The following is a 19,567-nucleotide window of genomic DNA, read 5'->3' as shown; positions in this document are numbered from 1 at the left end:
CCAGACCCAGAAAGACAAATATGATATGTATTCATTTATGTGTGGATAATAGCTATTAAGTCAATGATAACCCAACTATAATCCATAAAGCATGGAAGGTAGGTTTATAGTAAGGGACCAGGAGAAAGGGAACAGAGATCTTCCTAGGAAATGGAGAAAATTAGATAACTGTAGATGGTGGTGGTGGTGATGGACTGGAATGGGAGAATGAAGTGGCGAGGACCGGGAAGAGGAGGATGAGGGAGGGAATACAGGACAGACAGCTAAAATTAAGGGCCATGCGTTGGGCAATATGGAACCTAAAACATTTGAAGCTTCCTAAAATATATACAAATTTTAGGCAATCTTAGTGAAATTGCCAAAATAATGGGGAAATAGTCCCAAGTGGTTACCTCTTGTCACCAAATGGTGCTTCCAGTACCAGGATTGGCTTACATGTAATTGAGTTGTTGGCAATTCTCAAATACATATATTTGATATATATCATATATATGTATGGGTATATGTATGTATATGTATGTATGTGTATGTATGTATGTATGTATGTATGTATGTATGTATATACATACACCTAGCATAGCTAAAACAATCTTGAAATCTTGAACAATAAAAGAACTGCAGGAGTATCACCATTCCTGATTTCACATTGTAATACAGAACAACAGTATTAAAAACCATGTGGTAGTGGCATAAAAACAGACAGAAATCCTCCCAACACCCAGGCTGATTCTAAGACTATGGGTTGCTCTCGACAACCTGACAGCAAGGCCTCATTACTGAAGACAACACCCACACAACTCATTAAACATGGAGAAGTTGAGCTGATGCCTACTTAGAACCTTCACCCCTATATTCTAGTGTCTTTGATACAGAAAGATACTCTGTATGCTACCAATGGAGTAATGGAAATACCAAATCACAAACCCTTTGATATACAGTGGTGTCCTGCCTGCAAGCTATGCAATGGTGGTACAACACTTGGGAATAATCAACCAGTTTGATTTGACTTAAGGCCCACTCTGTGAAATGGAATGCCACTTTCTATACTCATAGATCAGGGCTTTGCTCAGCCATCATCCCAGAAGCAGCTTCCTCCTGCAGCAGAGGGGATCAAATACAGGGACATATAGCCAGTCATTATGCAAAAAGTGAGATATTCCTCCTCTCAAGGCTCAGGGAACCCTGCAGAAGTGAAGATGATCTCTCTCTCTCTCTCTCTCTCTCTCTCTCTCTCTCTCTCTCTCTCTCTCCCCCCAAATATATATTTTCACCATAAATACAAGTGAATGGGTCTCTGTGTCTACATTTATTCCTTGTGCCTTTTCACAGGCTCTTTTCCTTATGTTTTGTCTTATACCAATATGTTAACTTTCATTTTATCTTATTACATTTTATTTTATTATTATTCCTTAGAAGTCTTTGTGTTTTCTAATGAGAGACAGGAAAGGGGAGAAACTGAGAGGAGTGGAAGGAGGGGAAAACATAATCAGAGTGTTATTCCCTGAGGGGAAAATCTATTTTCAGTAAAAGGGGGAAAAGCTGTCATTATCAACAACAAAAAATAAAGTTGCATTTCTTCCCACTTTTTTGCATACTGAGTTAATCATACTTTAAAATAAGTATTTAATCAGCAATAGTGGCTTTAAGTTCTTTATATCTAAAATGCTTTTACATTTCTTAGTAGGCGAGTCATACTCATAGTTCAAAATAAGAAGCACAAAGGTGTAAACAGTTGATTGATTTGTACTGACACCTGACCTTAGCCAAGTTTCTCTGCCCAGAAACTGAACCTTAAAAAACTCTTTGGATTCTCTTTTGGAAACATGCTGTACTTATTTAAGCAAAAGGCACTATATATTTTGGTAAGGACATTTAAAAAAATTCCCGTTTTCAATCAACTAAAGATAAGGATGTGGGATCCTTTATTACTAGGATGACTCATTGCAATAATGGTAATTGGTTCTCCCCTGGGCACTGTGAAGCGCAGCTCTTAACCCTCATCAAAGAAGCTTCTTTTTTGCTTTCCATAATTGGTTCACACTTTGAGAATAAGACTATGGAGTCTTTGAAATTGACAGCCTCCTCGTAGGTAGGGAGAGAAAGTTCTATTGTTCCAGCCATTGGTTCATGGAACAGTGCTTCGTCAGTCTGAGCTGACAACTACAGCGGGTAAGGAAGAGAGCTTACTTATTTAATGAGAAGGTGACAATACAATCTTTAATGTATTATGTGAATTAGAAGGCACCTTAAACTTGACTTGAAGGGCTATTCAATTAACCACATCTTTTATTTCTGCTCTTGAGATTAAGAGGGCAGATGGAGGAAGACCAAATTACCACAGAAGAATCTCTTTCAAGAAATGATTCTTTTGGAAGTCTCAGGGATTAGTTTTGTAACACATTTCTCTAACCTTCCTCTGTATAGTAGAACTCTGACTTTGATAACAGTAATAGAAGTGGGTGTCTTCTCTCTGGAAATATTCAGTTCTAAATGGGATGCCTGTATCACATCCCTTCCCTTGAAGATTCAGGGATCATCATGGAACAGGGAATGAGAAGACTGTAAGACCGGAAGGAACATGTGTTTGCAATGAAGCAGTCACAACTTGCTGGTCACAACAATGCCATTACACATGCGGACTCACACTGGCTGAGACTGTATGCACAAGACAAGCACGTGACAGAGGCAGTAAACATCCTTGAATGGATGGAGGAGACGCTCAACAAGTAAGTACCACTCCTATGTGAGGAGCTAGAGACAACTGCTGGCTGTCTGAGGAGGGAGAACCAGTTTTCTTCAGAACAGTGGGCCATGAGAGACTACGCACGATCCAATGCATGGTCCCACAGCCATGTACATATAGGCACCACTAAGTAGACTCAGAGCAGTAGCCCCTCGGGTGGGGAAGAAAAAGTGGTGGGAGGTTATAGGGAAGTAATTAAAATGGAGAAAAATGGGGGTGGGTTTGGTTAAAACACATTATATGCATATATAAAATTTTCAAACAATAAAAATTATTATAATCTTGGCTAATATTAAGCTAAAGGAACATGATAGATAAAGTTGTTTTCTCAGAATAGCTGAATTTTCCAGAGATAATCTGCTAAAACCTAGTTTATCTACAGTTCTTTCATTTATGACAACAGAAGGAAGAAAAACAGCATGTGACAAGAAGTAAAATGGTGAATAACTGTTAAGCCAATACATCAAATACTACCCAGAAAACAAGAAAAATGCAGTGTTATCATCTGCATAGGGCGATTCTGACATTTCCCTGCATGTGAGGTTGATTATATATTACCTCTCACTCGGAACTTCAAGAACCCAAAGTGGCCTTTAAAAAGATATTAACTGGAGACAAAATTTAAACTGGCGAATTACCAATTAAATGTCCTCTTTACCATTGCAATGTGATAGAGCTCTGATAAAGTGTGTGGCTTAGAAATACTACAATCAATGACGTCCATGTGAGGAATAGGACAGACCTCAAGCACAGCAGATCCAATGGCGCAGGCCAGGGGACTTCCTCCAAATGTGCTGAAGTGATGTAAGTGTTTAGCCAAAGAGCTCGCAATTTCTAAGGTTGAAAAATAAAGCTGGTTTAAGTGACACGTTCTTACCCAGTGTATCTCACCATTACATTGGGGTTAAATCACTGTCATCTTATAGTGACATCCATTATTTTCCTTCTTCATTCATCTAACAGTGATGGCCTGAATTGTGTCCCCTTAAAATCTGTATGTTTAAATGCTAGAGCCAAGAACGACTATATTTAGAGACCGAGTCTTTAAGTGGGTCATTAAAATGAAATGGACTACAAAACTGAGGCCTGTATCCCACAGGTCAATGTCTGCCACAGTGAGAGATCCTAGCGTGTTCTCCATCTCTCTTTGGTGGGCACACATAGGGAAGGCCATCTGGAAATGCAATGAGAAGATGGCCATCTGCAGAGGCAGAAGGGAATCCCAGGCAGAACTCTGCCCTGCTGGCGCTTTGAAATCGACAGCCTCCTCACAGGTAGGGAGAGAAATTTCTATTGTTCCAGCCATTGGTTCATGGAACAGTGCTTGTCAGTCTGAGCTGACTACTACAGCAGATAAGGAAGAGAGCTTACTTACTTAATGAGAAGGTGACAATACAATCTTTAATGTTTTATGTGAATTAGAAAGCACCTTAAACTTGACACGAAGGGCTTTATATAATCTATTCAATTAACCACATCTTTTATTTCTACTCTTGAGATTAAGAGGGAAACATGGAGGAAAGACCTCATAAGACCTCTTCAGCAGAACAGTTCTGGATTCTGTCAAGGATGCTTCATTACATTTCACTTTCTATAATCACACAGCTTTGCTTTTAAATAAATGTAATGATTATACAATGTAATGGATTCCATAGTTACATGTCCATAATTAGCTGTTTTTTGTACCTTTGCTTGTTCAATGATAACAGATATCACAAAGATTTTAATTATTTAATGGCTTGGAAATGTGCTGATTATTGGGGGAAATATAAATGTCCACAATCAATGGTTTAAAAGAAATAATACCCATCAAAGGCTCACTACAATAAAAAAAATTAATTTAGCCTTTATTTCATAGATCAGTTGTTTTCAACCTTCCTAATGCTGTGACCCTTTAATACAGTTCCTCATGGTGACCACCAACCATAGAAATATTTCTTCACTACTTCATAACTGTAATTTTTCTACTGTTATAAATTGTAATGTAAATATTAGATATGCGAAATATCTGATATGTATCCCCCAGTGGGATCAAACCCACAGGTTGAAAATCACTCACATAGAGTGTTTTGGATAAATGAGATTTTATTGTAGTTGATTGGGTGACAGAAATCTGGACCTTGAATGTGTAGTTAATGGAAAGACCAAATAACCACAGAAGAATCTCTTTCAAGAAATGATTCTTTTGGAAGTTTCAGGGATTTGTTTTGTAACACATTTCTCTAACCTTCTGTATAGTAGAACTCTGACTATGATTACAATAATTGAGGATGCTGTCTTCTCTCTAGCAAGATAGGAATGGCTGCCTCTCTTCCCTCTGCCCCATGGCCCGGCAGATAACATTTTTTCATTCACTTACACAATATATCATGTGGTCCCTACCACTGCTTCTATCCTCCACACACTGAAACCCATTCTTTATACCACTGCATGGTGCAAAGGGTCCGGAGCATGAGCATGCTGGATGTTCTACCTGGAGTGGTCACAACTGCTGCCATGGGGAAGCCATTTCCAATCCCTTTAGCCATGGTGACAATGTCAGGCATTGTATCATGTGTTTGGAAACCCCAGAAGTGAGAGCCCAGCCTTCCAAAGCCTGTCTGCACCTGGAAAGAGATGGAAAACAAACAAACAAACAAACAAACAAACAAACAAACAACAAACAACCTCCAAAAACAAAACCAAGAAACCTTCCAGCCTTTGCTCTATTCTCTTTCTTTTATTTTCCTCTTGCCTCTCCTTGCTCCTTCTGTATTTTTGCATTCTCATGGACAAAAACCTAGATCTGTGTCTGAGGTTGGAGGTACCAAAAGCCATTTCCTAGCTTTGTGGGACTCTGGAAATATTCTTTATGTCTTTGGAATCTCTGTTAACTAACCTATCACAGAGAAATAATCCTACCATCATAGTACAGCACAGGGTTGCGTGAGAGGCACATAAACAACAGATGCAAAAGACATCTGGATGATTAACTCTCCTTACTAAGTCTCTCCTGTGCAGAGGACAGCCAGAGAGAAAAGTGGAGAAACTGGCTCAGGCTCACCCTGGAGGAAGCAAAAGTAACTCTCTATCCAGTAGGGCTGAATGCTTACCTTCTAATAAGAGAACAGTGTCTTCCTATCTTCCTGCATTATAAGGGCCTAGCTGAGCCAGTGAGTTCAGGTTATAAGTGCTTTAATCTAGAACCGGCCATACATTGAAAGCTGACCATAGTTTTGTTGACACCATCTCTACTCTCACGGACTTACGTACATTTCAAATCTACCTCTGTTCAAAGCATTCTATGCATATGGCCGCCAGACTGTCTCAATAGACCCTTATTACCAATGCACAAGTCTACAGGCAGGAGCCCATTTTATTACACCCTTACCTGAGTTAGATTCTTAGCGGTGAAGAAAGAAACCGTGACAGAAAGATGTCACGGGCGTTTCCAGACAAGAGCCTTTCCTGATCTCTGTCTCTGTGCCTGCCTGTCTCTCTCTACACATACCCACACGGAAGGGTGCGGTGGCGACCTGAAGCCCAGCCTTAGATGGACATCAGACCAAGTTCCTTTGAAAGACTTTCTTCTCTTTTACCCTTATTCCAGGTTGCTGCAACCAGGTTCTTTGGTTGTTATTAGGTGATTATGACGGGTATAGGAGAGGGGCTGATTCCAGGAGTTATTCTTAGGTGACGGAGACCAATATAGCATAAGATCTGAGATGTGCGAGTCTGACAGACCTGGCCTGAATGCCCATGTCTTTACTTCCTAGCAATAGGCCAGTAGACGAGCTGATTAACTGGCCCAAATGAAATAATGTATGGATTTCATATAGTTTGTCTTTCATCCTGTGTTCTATCTCCTCTTCATCTAAGTAGCATACAACTGGGACAACAAACATTTCCTGGACACTACACAGAACCGTGCAGGAAAAAACATGATCAGTTGCTAGAGAACCATGAGTTTCATATGGGCGGGTGCATAGTAGGACAGATGGATCACTCTGTAGTCCATCCATCCTAGTGCCAACAGGGATGTGGAGCTCACAATAGGGAGTGCAACAGCTGGGGCTGTTGCACTGAAAGGCTGGGGCAGTGGGGCAGTGGGTTCCTGCTTGGCCCATTATTCTCCTGTTACTGGCTAACAGCAGTCTCTCTTAAACTTGCACCATGTTAAGTTCTTGAGAGCCATGAAATTGGGGGCAGTGAAGGAAAAACAAGAGAAGGTTTTGAGACCACACTCTTGAAAAACTCTAAAGTTCTGATTTTCTTTGAATTCAGCCTACTTTCCTTCTAATTAGTCTGATTGTGCAAGCTTTGCTGTGTGTGGATTCCAAGGCCAAAGTTTATCTTCTTTTGTGAGGTAGCTAATTTCACACTGATTGAATGTGCTTTTCCCTTTTCCTTTTTCCCCCCTAATAGCAGGTTCCCTCCCTTCCACTGGGACCTTGAGTTGAGTTCACCAGTATGAGGTAGGAGGGAGGAACAGAACAGGAAGAACTCGTTCAAGATGCTACTGTACAGCCCTGGTATTGGCATACTCTGAGCCTGACAGAGACCTGGCCACATAGTGCTGGTCTTCCCGATTTTGGCCAATAGGGTAGCCCAGCATGAACTGTGAGGGAATTTTAGTCGAGGAGAACAGTCAATAAAGGCAAGTGAGACGGCAAAATAAGAGACACACAGGTTTCCCACTTGTCATTGGTGGGTTAAACCACCAGTCTGTGCGATTGTGATGGGCTGAGGTGAGGTGGGAGAACTTTGTGGCTTGGGTACCATCCTCTGGTCTTTAGACAACATCTCTAGAACTAGCCTAATATTTGATAATTCTGAATATACCAGCTGGAGCCCACAAAGGCTGGTGAGCGGTACTTCCTCCAAAGTAGTTCCCCTTGGGCTACTGAGGGCTTACTACATCTGGGCTGCCTCCACTCTGATGCTTTATTAGTTTACGCAAGCTAAGTCAGAATGTCTGCAGTGCCAGCAATCTTTTAATTCAGAGGCTGAATATTTACTTGTTCATTAAAAACAATCTGTCTGGCATTTTGGCAAAAATTGGATTGAACACTCGACTATTATATTAAATTTCTTCTATTGATTGTCAGGGGTCTGGCAACAATTCTCAGAATGAGGAATAATAATAACGACAAGAATGAAAGAATGCTGTGTAAGAGAGGCATCACCTATACTTTCTAGCAACTTTTAAAATAAAAACATCTTGGATACTTAAATTCTCTTATGTTTGTTAACCTAACTAACTTTGTAACAAAGGAGCAGAGGCTTCTTTAGCTTATAGCCACACAGCAGAGTTCAAGCACTTGCTTTCTGCTTGAAATACCGAAGAGGGCTTGACAATGTCGTTTTCTGTATCTGGCCTGCTCCTACCGCACTAAGTCGCTCACGGATGTCAACACTCACTTCATCTGCAATGCATACACCTCCCCTCTCTCGAACCAGTGCAAAGGCTTCCTTCAGAAACTCCTTTGGGTACTGGACAACACCATTCACACCCTGCAAAAGACCAAATCAGGAAGACTTCAGAGTTGGCAGGAGCCCCAGCTTAGCACTAACGAGAATAGATTGTTATCCTTATCGCTATGACATCAATGTTATCAACTGAATAAATAGCATGAAGAACTCTTCCCACCAGGACTTTTGTACCAGACCTGGGCAGGGGTGGTGGTGGGGGATGTGACTATTCTTCTCTGAGGTTAGAAACAAGGAAGCTTGACAAGTTAAAGGCTTGACAGTGTGTGTTAAACAGTTAAAAAATCAAATGGTTTTGGGCTGGAAAGATGGCTCAGCGGTTAAGAGCACTGATTGCTCTTCCAGAGATCCTGAGTTCAATTCCCACTAACCACATTGTGGCTCACAACATCTGTAATAGGATCTGATACACTCTTCTGGTGTGTCTGAAGACAGCTACAGTGTACATAAATAAATAAATCTAAAAAATAAATCAAATGGTTTCTTTTCTTGAGTATTTTAGGAATCCAATGGCTTCACTTACCTGTTCATCTGTTCCATGTGGGAATGAAGGGGTGAAGGGGGTGTGTTTTTGAAGGTCAACTGAAAACCAATTTAAAAAAAAAAGGAACCAAGGGAATGCACTGAACTTGGAGAGAACGTAGAAATGGGCACTTAATTAATTTGGAGTCAAAACTGTGATCATGGAAAATTCAGAGAGATGCTAAGTTGGTGTACCCACTTGAATTGGCTCTGCAAAAAATCCAGCAATTGACGTGGCCACAGAAGTGTTCAGTGTGTCTTTGAACTGTTCAATGTACCGTTCTTTAGCTTGGCAGCCATCTGCAGCAAACACATACACACATACACAAGTCACAGCATTTGATTAGAGAATGGCATCGGGAGAAGGGGGGGAAAGCACAGAGAACTGAAAACAGTCAACTATCTGGTGGTCTTCAGACTACAATGAGCTGGAAGCCTCTGAAAGTCATTACGCAAGAATGACTTTATGAGGACAGCCATAAAAGCATAAACAAACTACTTCAGTAATTCCATTTGTGGAAGGAACACATTGAAGTATCATCAAGTCTAGTATAGACAGTCATTTCATCTAAGGACTATCCTTTTAAATGGATAGATCAGACTCAAATGTTATTGGGTGACTGAAGGTATTCAAATAGAACTCTACTGTTTACTGCCACTTAGTCTGATATAAGCTTTGAAGCTGTAAAGTGCTTTTGCATCAGGAAGTAAATATGGTTATATAATGATCAGAATTCAGATTCTGATCATTATATAAGATTCAGATTCAGATTTCAGTCTAAAGAAGATGTGTTAGAAGCAGATAAGTTTCTGCATGGTAGCTATCGACTCTTGGTTCTGTGTCTCTTCTTTATAGACCTTAACTGAAGGCACATTCATTTTTGGAATATATGACTATGCCAAGTGTCCAGTATAATGTAGGTGCTCAACAAGTTCCTGAAGAGTTAGAGGGAAATAAATGGTAGGTTCTGTGACAGGTCTGTGATATACTGAGCAATTTTATTTGACATTCTTTTCTGGATAGGGAACCAACTGCTGTTCAGGGAATGTCTTTAATAGGCTAACCCCCTCTTTGGCTGGGTTAACTGGTGATAAACTTAGAGTTTGAAATGTCAATGACTATTTATTACTACTAGAAAACATACTGATTTTTTTTTAAAAAAACTGCTTTGTCATTTTGTAGAGTTTCTTAAGTACTGCACATATTTTCAAATTTGTATTTACTTTTTAATTTTGTTCAAGATCATGGAACATCCACATTTCATTGCCTGACCATACTATTTCATGAACATTTTGTGGTCCTTTCCTAGAACGTAGAGTTTTGTTTCTTTGTGTATTAGTTTTGACTATGGATGGCTTATTGTCCTTGGCATTTGTGAGTGTTCTGTGAAGCCTGGAATGACGTAAGTTCATTGGAGTACATCTCTATTTGCAGCTTTCGGGAGCACGGGGCATTTTTGCCTCAAATTCAGCCATGGGTAGTAGAGTTCAGACCTCAGAGCTTCAGATATGATTCCTACACTGAGTCTCCTTTCAGTGGGAGGACCTCACTCTGCTTCTCACCTCCACAAACTTCCATTGTCTTTATGTCTCATCGACGCATGGATGGAGTATGACCTCTTGGGACTCCAGAGAGGCTTCCACATTATATCCTGTTTTATGGATGTGCCCCAGAACTTGTCACCCTCCTTTTCTGTAGAACCTTAAGCTAAAGGTCTCCCGGTTTGCCAGGTACCCTCAGGGCAAAACTGATTATAGTGGCTCATGACCTACTTGTATTTCTAAGAAAGCCTCCCCTATTTTTTTAAATTTTGTTAAAGGAAGCCATAATGTGAACATTTAAAACATCTGTAAGATTTTAGAAGTTGTAGTATTGGTAAGAAAAATTGACATCTGTCATTTTTAACTCAGTAATTCAATGTGGGTTTCTCTGTTTAGAACAGGGTTCCTGGCTCAGAGCAGGCTAGCCTCGAACTCACATAGATTCACTGGGAATTAAAGGCCTGCACTACCAGCGCCTGGCTTAAAATCTCTCTCTCTCTCTCTCTCTCTCTCTCTCAGTACTTTGTCTGCGTGTTTGTATACCACATTGACAACTGTTTCCCACAGAGGTCAAAAGGTTAGAAGTGGGCATCAGGTGGGAGTTCCTGAGGGCTCTGAGGCACCATGTGTGAACAATTGAACCCAAGTCTCCTGGAAGAGCAGCCAGTGCACTTAACTAACAAGCCATCTCTTCAGCCCCCTACAACTCCCTTTCCAAAATTGTGACTTGCAGTATATACTTTTGCCTAATAGTGTCTATGACCAGTGTTATTCGAGTGGCAACATTTATTCTTTGCAGTGAACCATTTCATGCGTCACTAGTTTTCACAGTGAAAATTTCCATTGCGGAGAAAACCAGTCTTCTGAGCACATGGGTTTTCTTTCTCCACATAGTGATTTCAACTTGTTGTCTATGTGTTCTGAGTTTCTTTCTTTGTGCAATATAGGAAAGAATAATCCAAATTTGCTCTGTTTTTCCAGTCACACTGTTAGTTTAATTCTAGGTATACTTTGGATAGTAGAAGAATTCTTGGTTTATGTTTGGCAACATTTAAAAGTGACAAACTTGAGTTTAGCCCTATGAAATTTAATTTCAGACATGAACTTAGACTATTGTGGTAAAGTTTGAAAGAACACTTGAAAACTTTTTACCAGCATCAATCAACTATTACAAGATTTTCGGGGTTTCTTATTAATTCTCTTGTAGCACTGTTTGTCTCAGAGAGGATGTGTTTAACATTTTATGCATGATTTTTAGTCGTTCTCAGATGGGAATAACCCAGAGTATCTGTTTGTCATGTTAAGCTCGGCAGCAGCTGCTCATCCCTTCTAAATGTCTCGGAAGTTCACGCTTGTGTCCCCTCCCTGCTTCAAAATGCTGGAAAAATCCGTGATGGAGGTGATGGATGCATTCAAGCCGTAAGCCTTAATCCACAGAGGAGGAAGCATAAGCTCCTCTGAGTGGGAGAGAACACAAAGAGGTACAACATTGCTCAGGGAGTTTACTAAAGCTCCACGAGCCACCATCTAGGTGTGCCATCTTTGAACAGAGAAACTATCCAGGAAGAACAAAAGTGAGATTTAAGCAAACTTTAAGAATGTTTATTAACACTCATAGTTTAGCTCTCAAGAGTGCCACAGCACCTCTAAACTTCAACTCGAATCTATGCTTAAAGAGGGGATGGAGAGGAAATTGTGGATGGGGTGGGAGGCCCTAGGCCATCTCATGGGAAGTGCCTCAGGGGTCTGTGGAGACAACTGCCATCCTACCATTTCCTTAGACACATACATGCAGCCTATATCTTAAAAAAACTAGGGAAGACGAATCCTCAGCAATTATAGCAGAAAATGAGTCACAAGTGCATTTCTACTCCAGCTTCACTAAAGAGCTAGGAAAGCATCAAGTTGTAAAGATGTACGTGACATTTAGAAAAGCTTTGTTGACATAGATACCTGATATCCTTGGAGCCAAATTCTCTATTTTAATTAGGAAAGGAAGAGACAAGAGCATTGGATGTCTCTAAAAGATTTATCAAGCATGAAGAAAAGGCCTGATTTATGGGTTTAGCAAGCTCTTCTGTAACTATGGAAATGATTACAGAGCAAAGTCAGCTTGAACTGCTTAAGTTAGGGTAAAATCATATCATAGAAAGATTTTGCTCACATTTATCCTACACACTTCATATTTTTCCACACTCATTTATCCATGTGTTTGCTGGGAAGAAGGACCATGTATTGTGTTTTCTCCACTCCATATGTGTTGCATTGGCTTATTCCTGTAACCAGGTCAGGCCTCCCATGAACAGAGATAGGATGCATTGATGTCTCTATGGCAACATCAGGAGCATGCTCTGTTGGATATCATAGCAGAGTATTTACTCTAGGGACTATGTTGGTGCTACATGAAGAGGTAAGCAGAGTGAGAAACTATGGAAGATGAATATTATTAAGGAAAAGGAAGAGTTCTTTCAAAGAGGAGAGAATGGCACAATCAATACCAGCTTTGGGAGAGTATAAGGGCAGAGGGTGATAATAGATAAATTCTATCAGGTATGCCTGGAAATTGGGGCTTAGAATGCATCTCGGAGAATAAATACTCTGGAAAGTAGATAGAAGAAGGTAATGAAATCTAGTGCACAAAAATATCAATCTGGCTCCTGTTTAAGCTAAGATTTGATGATGTAATTCTAAAATGAAAATATCCCTATTATGGTTGGTGCTTGTACACATCCAGGGAAAAAATCTTTATGAGCAACTGCAAATTTGAACCATCTGCATTAAAATTACTTGACATGTTGGAGGGAATATGAAGTCTGAATATGAAGACACCCAAATAGGTCCTTTTCTTGTATAATATGAGGCTCCTAAGAGGTAACAACAAAACATAACAAAATAAAATATATGAACAAGATAAAATAAGAAAGTGGAGTCTGCAGTCCACTTTTGTATCTTATTTATAAATGTGGTGTCCTAGCTCTAAGTGGGAAATCTCCATCAAATTCCTCTCTTCACAGTTCAGGGAACCCCAAGTAAGAGGAGGCATAAAGGATGTAGTAGCCAGAGAGGATAGAGGACACTGGGAAAACACGGCCCTTTAAGTCACCATGAGCAAAGCTCATATGAACTCACAGAGACTGAATCAGCAAGCACAGGGCCTGCGCTTGTCTTCACCAGGTCTCTGTATGTATATTATACAGCTTTCAGTTTAATGGTTTTTGTTTTTCCCGGAGCTGGGGACTGAACCCAGGGCCTTGTGCTTGCTAGGCAAGCGCTCTACCACTGAGCTAAATCCCCAGCCCCCAGTTTAATGCTTTTTATGGGACTCCTGAGTGTGGGAATGAGTGGGTCTGTGATTATTGTGCTTTCTCTTGATCTATTTTCCTTGTCCAACATGATGGTTTTTATTTTATCTTCTATTTTATTTTGCTGTGTTTTATTATCTTTTAGAAGCCTGTTCTTTTCTAATGAGAGACAGAAGGGGAGTGGACCTAGACGGGAGGAGATGTGGGGAAGACCTGGGACGACCAGAGGGAGGGGAAAGTGTAATGAGGACATAAGAGAAAAGAAGTTATTTTCAATAAAAGGGGAAAAATAAATAATAACGTGGTATGATTCTCGCGTCTATAAGGTAAGAGTTAAGAAAACAGGGGCCTAGAGATACACGAAGGAGAACATTTATCTTCCACTCTGTCGTATCCTTCAGATCACAGACGTGGTGATCTTATGGTTATCATGGTGTTCTTATGTTCTTGAGATGGTCTAGGGGAAGACCTCCAAGAGGGAGAATACGAGAAGATGGACAGGAAGGATGCATGATAAAGAAGGGATTGACCAGCTCTGAAGTTCTTTCATCTCCTAGACTTTGCCAGTGACTGTGCAGATGGCCTGAGAACTGCGAGATGCGCCTGGCTGACTTTGGTCCTTGATGTCACATATATGTGATATACAAACATATGCCCAAGGCTTTGAAGCTGTTACTAAACGCTTTCCTCTACACTGGTTTGCCCATGTCTGATCTCATGAAGTGGCATGATGGGAATGAAGCACAGGCCTTGCTCCCCCTTCTTGATGCTATAATCATATCATTAATATTGTTTTTACAAATGAGAAAAGCTGAAGGCCAAGATGGAGTGCAGTCTAGATCTCTTGATTCTACTCATGTCCTCAGACATGGAGCAGAAGGAAGGGATTATCTCCATCTTGGATTCACCTCCTGGCTCACTAGTGTGACTGAGGGTAGCAACGGGGGTTGGAATCACTAAGTTTGGGGCCTGAAGACTTGAAGTCAAATCCTAGTTTTTCTGCTTCCTGAATGTGGCTTGTCTTTGTTAAACCAGAGAGTTTTAGTCGTAGCTAAAGCCTCCGGTGTGCTTTTAAGTTTTGTGACCATGACATTTTGTTTTGTTCCAAAGTTCAATCTTTCATTCTCCATTTTGTTATTATCTTGTATGAATTTTAAGGCGATTGTGATTTTTTTTTTCTGTTCAAAGCTGAGTTTTTAAGGTTCCCGTCTTTCATTCACCTAGTGACTCACGCTATTCTATTAAGTATCTTTTGGCTGGAGCACTCGTTCTTTCCTCTAGAACTACTGAGGAACAACTGTTCAAAAGGTTCTGTACTCTGATGACAAATCCGAGTAGAAGAGAGCTGATGGTATTTCCATTCCCCTCCACTGCCGTGTGATGAATTCAAATAAAATAAGGGATTGATAACTAGAACTCCTACGGGAAAGAGTGACTAAAACTTGTGCAAGAGACATCAGTGGCAGTGGCATCCACAAACAGCCCCATATCCTACAGATGTTGTTTGGCTGGCTTTTGAGATCCCTGGAGAATTCCTTGGCTGGTGTTTTGAGATTTTCAGATGCATCCTTTCCCTGCCCCCATCCCCTGTCCCCTTGGGAACTGGAGACCAATCACACTCATTTCACAGACTTACTTACTTGTCAGGAGACACACTGCTTATAGGCATACATCTGACAGAATGAGAAGCTTTCCTTACAGGGCCAGATGGCAGTTGAGTCAGTTAAACAAGATCATGTATGGAAAATGTTGAGTCAACGAGGGGGTCACTTAGTAACTTCTAGCTCTGTTTCCTTTGACCTTTCCCTTCCCCAATTTCCCCAATTTGATAGTTTTTCCCATCTTAGAATTCCTCACCCTACCCAACCTTCAACTCTCCCATTCCTCTCTGCCCAGTTGGACCTGGAGCACAGCTGCATTTCCTGACTGTTTGCACCGGAGAATCCCGACAGTGGCTTCCTCCCCAAGGCCCACGGAAAACATCTGGGCACATTGTCTGCAAATGACAAAAAGAAGGATTGCAGCAAAACAATAACACGAGAAAGCCAATTTGGGGACGCATGTGGTGACAATTAAGACAAGTGGGCTTCTTCATTTATACTGAAACTCCTTCATTCCTCCTTAATGATAAAAATGCAATCTTTTTTTAAAGAGATTTTTTTTCTTAGAAATTACTTCTGTGACCACTCTTTAAAGAACACTAATTTTGATGTTTGCCCAGAAGCACCATTCTCAAGGTTTAGTGGATGAGGGAGGGCTTCATAAAGAATAAAGATAGGTATCTGGATCTGATGTTGAAAAGATAGATATGGCATGCAAGGACAGGAAGCAGCAGCCGGCGGCACTTGATAGAAACCTTGTGCATCCGAGTTTCTCAGAACTCACCGATTGGCAGGCTATCGTACTGGGGACTTTCATCTTGTAAATTCCTACATTCGTCAGACCAAGTGTGTAGGGACTACATCCATGATAGGCTCCTCTGGGGGAAAAAATGAGAGGATGAGGCTCACTTGCTTCCCCCCCCCCCAGAAAAAAAGTATGAAAGACACAGATGAACTAGAACAACACGGACATTTAAATCTGACTGACATCTTTGTGAAGAGTTCCTCTAAGCTTATAGCATATGAGCATATTCATTTATATTTTCCACTGGTCTCATAGACTTGAAATTGTGAATATATTGAATTTTGGAGATCAGTTGACTGACTTCTCTTAATTTTGAATCTTTCACTCTAAAATAAGGAGACTGATTTATTTTTTTTTAAAGCAGCATCCCAGAGAGTACGTGCTCAACAAGTGCTAATCTTCAAAGTGGTCACCTTAGGAAGACAAATATTTGCTCCTGTGATGAAATTGCTGCTCAATGTCACTGGGGAGTGCTGTCCTTTTTGTGTGACTCATGTGACCCAATTTAGCATAGAAGAGACAGTTTCTAACCCTAAGCAGTCATTCTTAGTATATAAGTCATCATCATCAATTCATGAACTTTCCAAATTAATCTCATCCTTCAATGGGCTCCAAATTTTAATTGAAAGAATGATCATGAAAAAGGGGCCAGGGGTTGGGGATTTAGCTCAGTGGTAGAGCGCTTGCCTAGGAAGCTCAAGGCCCTGGGTTCGGTCCCCAGCTCCGAAAAAAAAAGAACCCCCCCCCAAAAAAAAGAAAAAGGGGCCAGAGCATACAGCGAATTCTGGTCAGCAATACCGTGACTGCTTCAAATAGATCAATCCGTATCTGGAGGCTTGTGTTCTGGGAGGTTATTTTGGTAAAACACAGTCACAATGAATTATTACCATATTTACTTGATAGCAAATGTTTCTTTAGGCTTGTGAAAAAACGCACACAGACTGTATATGGAATCTGTTGTGTTGTTCTATGACACAAATTTTCGAAAGTAGACAGAAATCACCCTGAGATGAATTTTACATAGGACTAACTTCCTCCCCCTCTTCCTCCTCCTCATCTCCTTTTTTTGTTTGTTTGTTTGATCATTTGTTTGTTTTTGAGATAGAGTTTTACTGTGTAGTCTTGGCTATCCTGGAACTCTGTACACCAGGTTGGCCTTGAACTCACAGACACTGGACTGCCTTTGCCCTCCAAGGGCTAACTTCTTCATTTCATAATTTTGTTTTTGTTGATTACTGTTATTCATGTCTTTTATATAAATCTTGTAAACTCTGTAAATGTGCCAAGGCTGCAAAGTAGGATCACATTTTTCTGTTATTTTAAATGCTAATATATTTATCAAGAGTGTATAAGGCCAGCTGGGTGTAGTGCCTCTTGCCTTTAGTCCCAGCAGAGGCAGGTGGATCTCCGAGATTTCAAGGTCAGCCTGGTCTACAAGGAGAGTTCCAGGACAGCCGGAACTGTTACACAGAGAAACTTTGTTTCAAAAATAGAAAAGAAAACAGAAACCAAACCAACCAAACAAAAAACTAACAAAAACTAGCCCTCCCCTCCAAAGCCCCCTTCCCCCAACAATAACCAAAAAAAAAAAGAAACTCTCCCCCATTCCCTCTTTCCCCTCTTTTCTGAGAGGGTGGCACCTCCTTAGATATTCTTCTACCTTGGTATATCAAGTGTCTGCCAGATTAGGCACATCCTTTCCTCAGTGTTTAGGATGTAAATAAATAAATAAATAAATCAATAAATAAATGTAAATTAAAAATATAAATCTAGAGTATGTCCTGTAAAATACAGATCTGTATTTTATAAGAAATCTCAATAAGTATAAAATTGCAAAAAAGGGAAAACAAAACAAAACAAGAAAAGAGTTTATAAAGCCAATTTGGATGGAATTATCTCATCAAATTCACCAGATTGATCCTGCTCTCAACTGGACGTTGGAAGGATGCTGGGGAATTGCTAGATTTAGTGTTGGGCTAATTCACTGTCTGTTGCCAAGCTGAATGTCATAAAGTATGGTTACCTGAAAGAAATGATGTCTGTGTGGTTCGAGTATGCCCTGGCCATCACCATGGCCAGGTCATTGGCTTCTGATCCACTGTTTACCAAGAAAATGACCTGGTAGAAAGGCAAGACGCATGACATAGGACTTTTAGTTCCCTGTTGCTCAGTTCACGCAACATTGCTGAAGACCAGACATTCTGGCTTCCATTAAAGAGAGTTCCCTTAGGTCAGCTTCTGTTCCCAATCACCCCCTTCCTTTTAACTACTACATAAATGCAACAGCCCTCCCTTGAACATCTGTTAAGTGCTACAAAAATGGCTGAGAGGTTGACTCATTTGTGAAATCCTGCTCTTTTATTAGCTTTAACGGATGAGCTGCAAAATGGGAAGATGGGATGACTTTATGAGAGGCTCACGGAGGTCAGCAGCAGAGAATATGCACGGACGAGGTCTTTTGGTTCCTGAATCTAATCCATCTTCACTTATGAAGGCATGGAAGGAGGCAGGACCCCAACCTAGACACCCTAAGGAGGTATGATGTTGCTGTGTGACTACAGCAAAGAAGTGCAGCTCAGTCTGAACAAAACAGTGGGAAGAACTGAAGAGGTCCAGCTCCTCCAGACAGGTACAAGGAGACACACATTTGTGGCCTTTCCAACTACCCTTCTACTCTTCATGAAATCTGGATCTGAACACAGGTGGTGGCCATTCCAAACTCCTTTTTCTATTTTGGATAACATAGTAAATGGAATCTCAAGATGAGATAATAAAGTAATAATTAAAGCATGTATTGAGCACTAATTTATGTCTGTCTGTCTGTCTCTCTTTTACACACACACACACACACACACACACACACACACACACACACACACACACACTTATGTACTCGTTTAACACCTGCATTTAAACGTTGGCAGACATCTTTAGATGTCAGTTCAGAGTCAACTATAATTCATTTCAGATGTAGAAAATATCTCATTCAGTTAAAACCTCTAAGTGCATTTTAGACAAATGTTATTTATAAGAAATGACTGCCGTTTTTATGAAAGGAAACGAAAGATGACTTTGCAGAAGTAATGTGGGGCAAAAAGAAGAAAATCTCTTCACTGGGAGGCATCTGATGGACTGGGATTCTCAAAGAGAGGTTTCTGGAATGATGTGAGGAAGTGACCAAGGAGAGAGAGGGAACTCAGAGGGGACAGGTATATGTTGACTCTTTTCACCCGGATTCCTACACCACTTTCTTCAGCTGAAGTGCTCTTAGGTGTGGCTCTCTCCTCACCATGGCAGACATTCAGTGCCCAGACTAAATTCTTTGGACTCACAGATCACCATCCTTGTGAGCTGGGAGCACTGTACCTTAAGAGGCTCAGGAAGGAGTGCTGACAGCCTCTCTGCATATTCATGCATCGGAGAGTGGAAGAAGACAGAACTTGTATGCCACAGGCGGTCCATCTGCTTTTTTGCCACAGCAGTTACCTTCCTGGAGAAACAAAGAACCAGTTAAGCACATACCACCAGCAGCCATGGCCTCTCTCCAGGGCCACCGAATCCGGGCCCTTGGCTGCTTCTTCAA

At 40.8% G+C, this 19,567-nt stretch overlaps 1 protein-coding gene across 1 annotated transcript in view; it reads right to left on the bottom strand.

The window, feature by feature from the left end:
- The window catches only part of Agxt2 (alanine-glyoxylate aminotransferase 2), a 41,413-nt gene that overhangs the window by 8,575 nt on the left and 13,271 nt on the right, over positions 1-19,567 (bottom strand). The window contains exons 4-11 of the mRNA NM_031835.2: positions 19,351-19,474; positions 18,008-18,102; positions 15,964-16,057; positions 15,481-15,574; positions 8,934-9,034; positions 8,144-8,236; positions 5,217-5,349; positions 3,486-3,577 (exon numbers count right to left, since the gene is read on the bottom strand). Of these exons, the coding sequence (NP_114023.1) occupies positions 3,486-3,577; positions 5,217-5,349; positions 8,144-8,236; positions 8,934-9,034; positions 15,481-15,574; positions 15,964-16,057; positions 18,008-18,102; positions 19,351-19,474 (826 nt within the window). The remainder of the gene's footprint in view (positions 1-3,485; positions 3,578-5,216; positions 5,350-8,143; positions 8,237-8,933; positions 9,035-15,480; positions 15,575-15,963; positions 16,058-18,007; positions 18,103-19,350; positions 19,475-19,567) is intronic.

This window comes from Rattus norvegicus, chromosome 2 (assembly GCF_036323735.1).
Source record: "Rattus norvegicus strain BN/NHsdMcwi chromosome 2, GRCr8, whole genome shotgun sequence".
NCBI lineage: Eukaryota > Metazoa > Chordata > Mammalia > Rodentia > Muridae > Rattus > Rattus norvegicus.
The sequence above is the reverse complement of the archived record's forward strand: the minus strand, read 5'-3'. Positions and strand labels throughout refer to the sequence as shown.